The 12,151-nt window shown below is 43.8% G+C and overlaps 1 protein-coding gene across 3 annotated transcripts in view; it reads right to left on the reverse strand.

Moving 5' to 3' along the window:
- LOC135908654 (glucoside xylosyltransferase 1-like) overlaps positions 1–12,151 on the reverse strand; it is a 62,465-nt gene that overhangs the window by 22,788 nt on the left and 27,526 nt on the right. For all 3 annotated transcript variants that reach the window (XM_065440503.2, XM_065440512.2, XM_065440505.2), the window contains exons 2-4: positions 8,118–8,326; positions 6,299–6,446; positions 3,101–3,232 (exon numbers count right to left, since the gene is read on the reverse strand). In XM_065440503.2, the coding sequence (XP_065296575.1) occupies positions 3,101–3,232; positions 6,299–6,446; positions 8,118–8,326 (489 nt within the window). The remainder of the gene's footprint in view (positions 1–3,100; positions 3,233–6,298; positions 6,447–8,117; positions 8,327–12,151) is intronic.

Raw genomic sequence — 12,151 nt, forward strand, 5'->3', positions numbered from 1 at the left:
TACCTCGTGACGAGAAAAAAACGAGAACTGAATTTTACCTAAGTGCAAGAGATTCTCGATTACAGCGTTATGAATGCTTTATACAGCTCATGGGCGCCTACGGTCGTGATAATAACAGAAAAAAAGACAGAGCGCACTATTTCGTGACTATTTCAGAAAGCTCAAGGCAGTAACTAGATAGTATGTCTGCCTAGTGCCACGCACCGATGACTCCGAAGACAAAGTTCGACGCGCCCTGCGTCGTTTGCTTATCTATAGTCCATAGATAAGCAAACAACAAGTAGTCTATAGACTATAGACCATTGTCTATAGTCTAGAGAGGTAGACTAGCGTGGCCACCGTCGACTTTACCGACGAACACAGTGTGCTTTTGTTTGGTTTGTGCTCAGCCCCCGCTACATCCCAGTAAAGGGCGGACACTGTTCTCTTCGAAATGAAATGGCAGAACTATCCACTATACCTTGCTGACGTAGTCGTCTGTTCCAAACCATTTATGAAACTCCTGAAAGCGACTGCACTAAGTTGAGGAAGCAATAGGATGGGCTAATCTCACGCTTAAGCAGTGCTTCGGGTTCGGACGGCTCAAGTTCCTCAGACATATCGTGACTGCCAGATAGAGATTGGCGGTCCGGCAAGCTTATCGCGAACACAGGTTTTCCTGAATTTAAAAGGTGCTTCTGCAAAGTACTTGAGCACCTTATATTACAGTTCCCTGCTTTCCTTTCACAGTGCGTGTCGCTACTAAGGGACCATATATAGCCTAGGATACCTGCAGTGTATGAGCCTTGAGCATTGCATGTATCCGAATGGCTGTTCTCGGCACGACCAAGCTCACGGTACCATGCTGGCTTTTCTTCAAGAAACTGGCTTGGCTTCCCGTTTGTGAGATACTTTCGAAGGAACGAAATCGTTATTGCTACCTTTTAATTGTAGTTTTACGTCCTTCCGTAATTAGTGCGATAAGGTTGTTCTTTTTCTTTTTGCGCCTGCATGTATATTACCTTCCCTACTTGCTCACTGCATCACTGAATGGTAATGCAAATTCTGTTTCTGCTTTCCGGGCGGATGCCTACTTGATAACCTGTGACCTTGGCTCGTAGTCTGCACTTTAGTGTTTCCTGTAGCCTATCCTTGTAGCACTTTCATCTTTTACGTTGAAACCCGTGATTCTTAAAGTGGCACTTTAAATGTTTCGACGGCACACAAGCTTTTCAGCAGCATCTGTTTTTTTTTCTTTTTCCACAGCCTCTGATTTTAATGAAGAACTATTTATTTTGCGTTTTTCGAAAACTAGTCACATCGCAGCGATTTATTCTTCGAAAGCTTGCGGCAACTACGCTCTAATGATGTTGAGAAGCTATTCCTGCAGTTATTTTAATTACAGTTAGTATTAGTGCATTTATAACCGATGTTACATGCCGGAAATAGCTTGGAGTAATTTTTTTCTCTAGTCAATACAAGCGCGGTACCTGCTTATGCCGAAATAAATATTTGCACTCTATATCTATACGTGTTCGTCTGACTATTCTACTTCGATTCGTATTCGAAAAAAGGTTCATATGCACCCACCAATAGCAAATCTACAAAATGCTGCGCTGTTGACGATGCGCAAGTTTATTTGGAACCATGCAATGAAGCCAATAAACCGCTAGTTAAAATTGATGTTTTTGGCGTTTACAAGTCGTTTCAGTCCTCGTTCTTGTAACGGATATTCAAGACTAATTATCTCCTCTTTAATTAGTCGAACGTCTGTTCAAAGTAAACAACACGGGCGTTATGTGCCCCCGCGCACAACTCTGTACGAGCCAATGCAGAGGTTGCAGAAAAACACACTACATTGGAGCCGCGATGGCGAAGCTAACACTAGCCCATGGTACGTGTATTTCGCCTATAATTAAAATAGCTTTAGGAGAGGACCATGCATGAAGAATTTGCCAGTGCTGTGGTGTTCTTGTCATGCAGAAATGCTTGGCTAATATGAATAACTGTGCTGACGCACATCATATCTGCGTATCCCAATCACACGTATTGTGCGACATTGTGCACGCCGAGATTACCCATAAAAGGCAAACACACTTGCGAAATAATTTTACGTAAAACGTGGCTGCAGCTTAGAAACTTCTAAACGCACTTGTGCAGCAAGCTTGTATTATATGTCCAAAGTGTTTTAGGAAACTGTGCTGAAAGGTAGAAGACCGTGTTTTTTTTAATTCATGCAAGCATGACTTTATGCAGTGGGCTCACTTCGTTGTTTTCAACCCTGTTTTACGTCAAGTGTATTTTCCAAGGTGCTGGATGGGTGCTTTGCAATACACTACAAACTAAAAAAAAAGACAGCAATAAAATTGGCAGTTCCTGCCTTTATCGACAACGATGGCAAGCTTCAGCGTTCTGTTTGGACTTCCTTGACATTGTTGACGTGTAGGCGGGTACGACGTCATTGCACGACGCTGCAAATATTTAATTGGATTTTATTTGTTTCAAACACAGTGACGTAAGGTGAGTCGCAACTCTTAAGGCGACCCCTGCTGGATAGAAGTAACAGCGCCCTGCCTCTTACTAAACCTCTGACAACGCTGGCGTGTTGAAGGGCGCCGCCGGAGGTGTTGCCCATGTCGCACATGTCACACAGGTCGCACATGGAGAGTGCAGAAGGTAAGATCGACTGCAGTCCGTCGACCTTCGGCAAACGCTCCAAGCGTCTCCACGCGCTGGCTTGCATTACGGACATTTTTAATGATGCTCTATTGTTATCCTTCAGGCATGTGCATGGGGCGCAACGGTTAAGGTAACGGGCTTCCGTGATCGAGCTGTCATAATCAAGTCCCGCCGGCGGACGTTTCATTGATGTTTATTTATTCATTTAATTATTTCTATAAATATATATATGCGCAACATTAGGACAACGGCAAACATTTGCCTGGAATGCGTTATAATTGATATTGCAGTATTCATCATCTTATAGTTCACGCACACACACAAAGTGTTCTCGCATGCAGTCCAGTCTGTAAGCTGGACACATTTCTCTGAAGCACTGATAATGTACAATCTATTCTAAAGGTTGTACTTGAAGGAGATGTACCTTCAGACGCATACTTACCGGTAAGAAAAGCCTCTGTGTTGTGCAAGGTCTGAACATTGACCGCCAAGTGTGGTAATTATCTTTGGGGAACCACTCCAGCTTCACCTCACAGCTCACACGTTTTCTGACGCTATCTGGCCAGGAGGAGTACTTGAAACAAGGGAGGTGTGGCAGCCAAGGCAAAAGAAAAGACGATATCAAAAGCTAGAAAAGACATATTGTCTGCGAAATGCCCATTAGCACGTTAACCTTAGTCTGTAAGCACCTACACCAAGTACACACGACGGATCAGCAAATATTTCATATAAACAAAAGTTTAAGTTGTTGTTGCATTTTAACATAAGGGAGGAGATATTTCAGACTAATTATTTCGCAATATCAACAATATTTCTAGCTTAAACAACAGGGAACCAACCACCTTGAAAAAAAGATTGGCCGCATGTTACACTTGTTTTACACGTGAAGGGGAAAGCCTGTGGCACACCTTGTAATTCATTAAGTTGTCCGATCGGAGAGGTCAGACTTCTTGTATATGACATGACGAGCTGCACTATAAGGTAAACTTAATTCGCTGTATTTCGATCTCCTCAACGGCACATGCGGACACCTAATGCACTATCTAAAGGTTATTTCGTTCTTTCTTACTTGCAGACTTTTCCCTTTCCTTTTTCTTTCTTTTTCTTTCTTTGTTCCTTTCTTTCTCTTTTTCTTTATTTATTTATTTCATTCGTTCTTTGTTTCGTTGTTCTCGGTTCCTTTGTTTTTCCGTCCTTCCTTTCGTTTTTCTTTCATTCCTTGTGATAAGAATGAACAATGCAGGGGTGCCTCATTTTATCCCGGCTAGGATACCAAACACCAAGACAGCCAGAACCGGAAAACCGCATACCTCTTCAGCTCAGCATTCACAACAGAATTCACGTGGCCTCATTTCCCCGGAATATCCACGCTGACCGTCATAAAGACCGAAGAAAGGCAAGAGCACAAGCCCTGGCTCGATTCTTTGGCTATGGCACATCGAACACACCGGTGGTCCTATGCACCGACGTGGCCGACTACTTCGGAAGACGTGGGTACAGATACTCTCTGAGGGTTCACTGGGGACAGTGGCACAGTGGAAGAGGTTGATATCGCCCTCGCCATCGTAGACGCTTCAGCCATACCGGCACCGAATGGACCCATCACAATGGTCACGGATTCACAGACCACTTGCAGGACATTGGCACAAAGATAGTGACATCCTACACAAACTGAATCATTGCATGATTACACCTTACATCTTTACACAGGGTGCGTATTGTCTGCACACCTGGACACGCCTCTATCCTTTGTGATGAACGCGCTAATGCGGCAGCTTGGCAGCTCACTAGCCGGGCGCCGTTGGAAGAGCTGTCCAATCGAGACGACGCACGGACAGAACCACTGAACGACACTGAAATTTTACAGCATTACAGAGATAGCAGAATACACTCCCCCCATAATTCCCTTAACCGAGAAGATGCCGTTGCGTGGCGACAGCTTCGAATTAATTTATTTCCCTGTCTCTTTTATATTCGTCCACCCCGCGCAAAATGCCTCATACTGTCCCTACTGTGGAGCAAAAGCCACAGTATATCTGTACACCTTGGAGTGCCCACACCCTGCAGGTTAGTCCCCTATTCCTTCACCTTCACTTTCCTCCTGGGAGACTGCGCTGACGAGCTTAGACCCGCAAAAGCAGCGACGGCTGATCCGGCGGGCACGTGTAGTGGCGTGAGCCAATGGGGCCCTGAAAGAATGGCTTTTACCAACGAGGAAGTCACCCAACCTTTTCAGAAGTGAATGTTTTCTCTCTCGCTCTCTCTTTCATTCGTTTCTTTTTTCATATTCCGCCATTGTATCTGCTCGTTTGCGAGGGTATAAGCCATTCCTAATTTTGATATTTTCTTTCTTTCTTTGCCTCATTCCTTTTTTTCCGTTGTGCCTTCATTCATATTGAGCCATTGCATCTTTGCTTGCTTACGGTGGTATGATGCATTCCAGATTGTGTAATTTGTTTTTTGGTATGAGCCATTGCTAATGATGATATTTTTGTGTCACTCGTCTGCTTTTTTGTATCTCTGGACAAGACTCCACTATTTGTCGGGTATGGGTCATTGCAACGAGCCCTTTGACGCTTTCGCCTTATTTTTGATTTAACGCATATGTTGGAATTTATTTGAAGCAAAGGCAAGGTGAAGGCGGTAAAACACGGCTATGCAATTAAATGCTGGGCGTACAACTGTGCGCTCATGTTATGCAACTTCCAAAATATTCTATGCGTTATCCCAATATTTACATTGCGGCAATAAAGCCTAAAGTTCGGAACAGAGCCCACAATTTTCTTACCAGTTACTCTTACAATCATGCTGCACGATCCTTATCAGCAGATGATCGACTTTATGTTCTTTGACCATTTCACAAGTGAACTAGTTTGCACAGCTTCAGCATCTTATCAATATAGATGGTACACGTTTCACCAGGTAGCGAAGCCTTTCGTGCCATGGTGTGCTTGGTACGTTTACTTCGCATAGCAGAGACTCGAAAATAACTAGGCGGGCTCTTTCTGTGGATGCGTGCTTGCCGATGAAATTCTTGATTGAGGATCTTGCACATCCGAGTCCTGCATCCCACTGAAGAAACAAAACCATGGAGAAAGGAGCGGACGTCATGAGGAAGAGTCCTGTTCCGCTGACTGACGCTGCGATGAGCCTAGCGGTAGAGCAAGGACAGGAAATACACCCTCAGAAAAGTCCATTTTTTTCGCTTTTACATTATATGTTTGTACTACGTGGAAGGCCGTAGCACCCAAGGCGTAAAATGAAGTCAAAAACATAATATATTGAAATACATTTCAAAAGAATCTATGTGGTTTCAGCGATTTGGCAATACAACCTGCGGTATATAGGTAGCGCGCAATAAACGAGGATCAAATGGAGAGACTGGGACACACGTGTGCCGCGAAATTTCAACTATTCTTTGAATAACTATAATTTCGCATCATTATATAGGTTGTTAAGAAAGCGAATACCGCTTTGCCTCTCGAGTATATGAGTAGAACCGATCGTTAATAATTGCTGCTAGACTCGGAAAACCACCGGCATTGTTTTTCCCTAGGGCGCCTGAAAATCTCGTGACTCTCAGGAAAAGCTGACGCATCTGTGCAACATACGGCATTTACGACATACGTTACCGGCTTACCTCATTTCGCATCTTTGCCTCGTTCTGTTTATCTGTGATGACGACTAGGTGTAGCCTTGTCGTTGAGTAGGCGACCGCTGATTTCACAGCAACGATGCCGAGATCAAAATGGCTCTCGCATATGACGAACACGAGGGTCATTCGCTCGCTGTAAAACAAAGTAACTCGTTTTAGATCTAAAGTAAGCTTTCGCCTCGGAGAAAATAGTTGTGTACTTGAGATAACTTCCTGCTCTTCTTTCACGAGCAGCAGCAGCAGCAGCCGCCACCACTGCAGCAGCAGCCACCGCCGCCTATATTCATGTCCACTGCAGAACGACAGCTCCTCCTAGCGACCTACATTTACCCTTGTTGTGTACTTCCTGATTCGAAGTTGTCACTGCAAATTTCCTGATGTCATCACACCATCCGAGTGTCTCCCGTCCTCGAACGGGCTTCATTTTTTTGCTATGTGTCCATTCTATAACTTTAACAGACCACCAGTTATCTGCCCTAGGGATAGCGAGGCTTGCACAGCTTCATTTTTTTTTTCCTTTTAAATGTCGACAAGAACGTCAGTTATTGCCGTTGGCCCTCTAGTCCACATCGCTGTCTTCCTGCCTCTAAACGTGACGCACAACGTTTACGTCTGTCGTTCGTTGTGCGGTCTTTACTTCGAAAGTTTCTTTAAACCTTCAAATTTGTCGCCTTAGGTTTGCGCCAGTAGAGCGCAATGGTGAAGCACTTCTCTTTTTAAGGATAGCGGCAAGCTGCTGGTCGTGACTTGGTAACGACTGGCGTGTGAACTCCAATGCACGTTTTCCATCCGTAAATTGTCTTCTCATAACCAGGCTCTCTTCTGACTAATTAGCCTATATAAAGGTACTCTTGCCCTGGCTTTAGAGGCTGACTGCCAATAAAAATATTCCTATTCCCCAGCTAGGTTAAAAAGCGAGCAGCTTCTCGCTTTCACTCAACCAATGGTGCCTCTCCGGAACAACCGCGGGTCCCCTGTAACGTAAGCATTGAAAAATGTCTCCAGTTGGATGGGTCTTTCGCTTTGTAGACATTAAATAGGCGTCGTATCGATTTGTTATCACCCATATGAAAAAAAGGAACGAACATTCGACAAATTCGAGTAGTGAACATCGAATCAACTATGAGTCTAGTCGAAAAGATGGCTCGATTTGTATTCAATATTCCAATTACTGCCACAACCCTTAGAATAAAACAATTGTTACACTGGGCATCACCCTGTGTGTGGCATCGCGTTTCTTCGTTCAGGTCTTGTTGAGCTGTGCAGCGGAACTTCTCAACCGCAAATTATATAGCTGGTTGACATCTCGCATGCCCCAAAACCAAACAAGATATACACGCCCGCACACTTTGGTTGTGGCACTCCGCTCATTCTGCAAAAAGGACAAAAACTACGTAGAAGATACGGGCATTATGGCACCCTCCAATAATAAAAAAGAAGACACTTAAAATTCCTTTAGTGATGCAGACAGCTACATGCTTCAGCGCTGGGCTACGAACGCTCGTGGGCAGCAGGAGATCGCGGGCACCGGTGAGCCACCGGTGAAATATCGCAGGCCAGGCAAACGTACGATGGTTTGGCGTGAGTAGCGGTAGATGGCGCAGCGTCCCCAGTGGGAATCAAAACATAGAAGCCCGGCTGTTGTCGGCTAAGCTGTGATGCGCTTCGGTGGCGGCGTACAGGACGTCACTCCACTGCTTGAATGCTAATAGCGTTAACCCCGACAGTGATATTGAGTTCGGTTCTAGTGGATTTTTTTTTTCAGTTATCTGAACTTAGAGGTAAGAAAGTGAGAAATGTTCACCTTGCAGCGGGCTTGACGAGTGTTACGTCGTTGAAGGTGACAGAATCCTGTACTTTGACCTCGGCCTTGTTACGGAACAGGTGCAAGTTGTCATCCGAGATCATGTAGCCAAAGCGGGTGAGAAGAAATCCGGCAAATGCTGCTAACGCACACAGGCCGAGTAAGAGGTGCGCAAGACGGATATCCGCCATGATAGCCGTTGTTCCGTACTGCACAAGAAGAGCACATCCAATAAACTCCTAATTTACAATTTTTTTTATTAATTGCCAAAACCTTTCATTTGCACCTTATTTTAAGGAATGGAGTTTCACATTTATAAAGGTTTTGTCTAATTATCCATGGTTGTGTTACTGCATTCGCGTGCGCGTGTCTAGATTGCCTCGTGTTTATTAGCTAGAATTTGGTACGTATCAGGAAGATCAAGCTACGGTCATACAGTATCTGCAATTCTAAAAGCATGAATACACTTCGTCTGTCTCAAAAAGTACTGTTTGCACAAAAGAAATTGCATCACTCGAAACAGCCCCATCAGAAGCTGTACTTTCAGCAAGAGTGAGCCTGTATTCTTGACTTGTTCACTGTTAGCTTCGCAAGTTCGCGTCAAAAGGTTGATAAGAAGTTTAAAATTTATCCGTCAAGCTTGCTGAAAGATCTTGTGACAGATCACTTCGTGTTCAAGGTTCCATTAGTGAGACTTCACGTGTGTGTCTTTTGGCAAATATTCTTCTGTGGAAAAAAATGTAAATAGAAAAACAACGAGGCACTTCTTTAAAAGGGACGTTACCTAATCACGCTAACTTATACTAGACTATGTTACCTCCGGTAAATGCGTCTACTTGAGCGCTCTTGGACCAGTTAGTTCTTCACGACCCACTTGGAGTACAAAGGAAGAGGGCAAAAATAGACACACGACATAGAGACAGCGCTGAGTGGCAGCTGAAAGCTTTATATTAGGACCAGCCTGTTTGCGAAAATCACATTTGTTTATTATCACCCCTTACAAATTTGCAAAAAGATATTTGAAATAATTACCAGGAGAACACATGCAAGGGCCGCTGACATTCATTCTTGCAATGCCCATTTCAAAAGAACTTGCAATATTGACCTTGTCAGCTTTGTTGGATGCTTGTGACTAACGTAATTTCGTCAGAAGTAGAGGATAACCATCATCATCATCATCATCATCGTCATCATCAGCCTGTTTTACGTTCACTGCAGGACGAAGGCCTCTCTCTGCGATCTCCAATTACCCCTGTCCTGCGCCAACCGCGTCCACCTAGCACCTGCGAATTTCCTAATTTCAACGCTCCATCCAGTCTTTTGCCGTCCCCGATTGCGCTGTCCTTCTCTTAGTACCCATTCTGTAACCCTGATGGTCCACCGGTTATCTACCCAGCGCATTACATGACTTTCCCAGCTCCATTTTTTCCTATTGATGTCAATTAAAATATCGTCTATACCCGCTTGCTCTTTAATCCAAACCGCTCTGTTTCTGTCTCTTAAGGTTATGCCAAGCAATCTTCGTTGCAGCGCTTTTTGCATGGTCCTTAACTTGCTGTCAAGCTTATTTGTCAGTCTCCAAGTCTCCGAGTCTCCAAGCCCCATATGTCAGCACTGGTAAAATGCACTGATTGTACACCTTCCTTTTCAATGATAATGGTAAGCTTCCAGTCCTGAGCTCACAATGTCTGCCGTGTGCGATCCAATCCATTTTTATTCATCTGTTAATTTCCTTCTCATGATCAGGGTTCCCTGTGGTTAACTGACCTGGGTAAACGTACTCTTTCACAGACTTTAGAGGCCAACTGGCGATCCTGAACTCTTGTTCCTTTGCCCGGCTATTTATCATTATTTTTGTTTTCTGCATAATAATCTATAACCCAACTTTTACACTCTCTCTGTTAAGGTCCTCAATCATTTGTTGTAACTCGTCTGCATTGTTGCTGAATAGAACATTGTCATCGGCAAACCGAAGGTTGCTGAGATATTCGCCGTCGATCTTTACTCCACAGCCTTCCCAGTTTATTAGCTTGAATACTACTTCTAAGCACGCAATGAACAGCATTGGAGAGATTGCGTCTCCCTGTCTGACCCCTTTCTTTATAAGTATTTTCCTGCTTTTCTTGTGTAGAATTTAGGCAGCTGTAGAACCTCTGTAGATGTTTTCCAACGTATTTGCGTAAGCGTTCTGTTATCCTTCATTACGTAATACCTCTATGACTGCTGGTATCTCTGCTGACTCAAATGCCTTTTCGTAATCTATGAAAGCCATATAGAGACGCTTATTGTACTCTGCGGATTTCTCGATAACCTGGTTGATGACATGGATGTGATCCAGTGTACAGTATCCCTACCTGAAGCCAGCCTGGCCCCTTGGTTGACTAATATCCAGTGTTGCCCTCATTCTATTGGAGAATCTTTTGGTAAATGTTTTATATAATACTGAAAGTAAGCTAATGGGCCTATTATTTTTCATTTTTTAACGTCTCCCTTTTTGTGGATTAGTTTAATGTTTGCATTCTTCCAGTTTTCTGGGATCTTCCAGTCGATCAACACTTTATATGGAGAGCCGCCTGTTTTTCAAGAATTATGTCTCCTCCACCTTTGATTAAATCGATTGTTATTCCATCTTCTCCTGCCAATCTTCCTAGTTTTATGTCTTGCAAGACCCTTCTGACCTCATCGCTAGTTATAGGAGGAGTTCCTGTGTCCTATTCATTACTGTTGCTAATTGAGGTATCCTGACTCGTCTGGGTATGGTACAGGTCAGTGTAAAATTCTTTGTCACGTGATAGTTGCCAATGTCTCTTCGCCTTGTGAGATCAGTTTTGACAGTTCCGCGAATTCTATCCTATCTCTTCAGTTGGACACTTTCATTTTTTGTCATTTCTTCATTAGGCCCTTTGTTACTTGGGAGAGGTTGCCCACCGGTTGCCTTTGTGCCTTACTTTCCACTTCAATTGCTGCCTCTAAAGCCAACCTAGTTACGATTCCATTCATTAGTTAGGTAGTTAACCATTCTCCATAAACTTTTATGCCCAATTCTTCCCAATCCAGGTCTCTGAATACCTCCTGTAAACACGCTGTGAATAGCATTGGAGAGATCGTATCTCCCGGCCTGACGCCTTTCTTTATTGGGATTTTGTTGCTTTCTTTATGGAGGACTATGGTGGGTGTGGAGCCGCTATAGATATCTTTCAGTGTTTTTACATACGGCTCGTTTACACACTGGTTCCGTAATGCCTCCATGACTGCTGAGGTTTCGACAGAATCAAACGTTTTCTCGTAATCAATTAAAGCTATATATAAGGGTTGGTTATATTCCGCACATTTCTCTATCACCTGATTGATAGTGTGAATATGGTCTATTGTTGAGTAGCCCTTACGAAATCCTGCCGGGTCCTTTGCTTTGTCTAAGGTGTTCCTGATTCTATTTGCGATTACCTTAGTAAATAGTTTGTAGGCTACTGACAGTAAGCTTATCGGTCTATAATTTTTCAAGTCTTTGGCGTCCCCTTTCTTATGGATTAGGATTATGTTAGCATTCTTCCAAGATTCCGGTGCGCGTGAGGTCATGAGGCATTGCGTGTACAGGATCGCCAGTATCTCTACACAATCTGTCCACCATCCTTCAACAAATCTGCTGTTACCTGATCCTCCCCAGCTGCCTTCCCCCTTTGCATATCTTCCAAGGCATCCTTTACTTCTTCCGGCGTTACCTGTGGGATTTCGAATTCCTCTAGACTATTCTGTCTTCCATTATCATCGTGGGTGCCACTGGTACTGTATAAATCTCTATAGAACTCCTCAGCCACTTGAACTATCTCATCCATATCAGTAATGCTATTGCCGGCTTTGTCTCTTAACGCATACATCTGATTCTTGCCAATTCCTAGTTTCTTCTTCACTGCTTTTAGGCTTCCTCCCTATCTGAGAGCATGTTTAATTCTATCCATATTATACTTCCTTATGTCAGCTGTCTTACGCTTGTTGATTAACTTCGAAAGTTCTGTCAGTTCTATTCTGGCTGTAGG

This window comes from Dermacentor albipictus, chromosome 7 (genome assembly GCF_038994185.2).
Source record: "Dermacentor albipictus isolate Rhodes 1998 colony chromosome 7, USDA_Dalb.pri_finalv2, whole genome shotgun sequence".
NCBI classification, from domain to species: Eukaryota; Metazoa; Arthropoda; class Arachnida; order Ixodida; family Ixodidae; genus Dermacentor; species Dermacentor albipictus.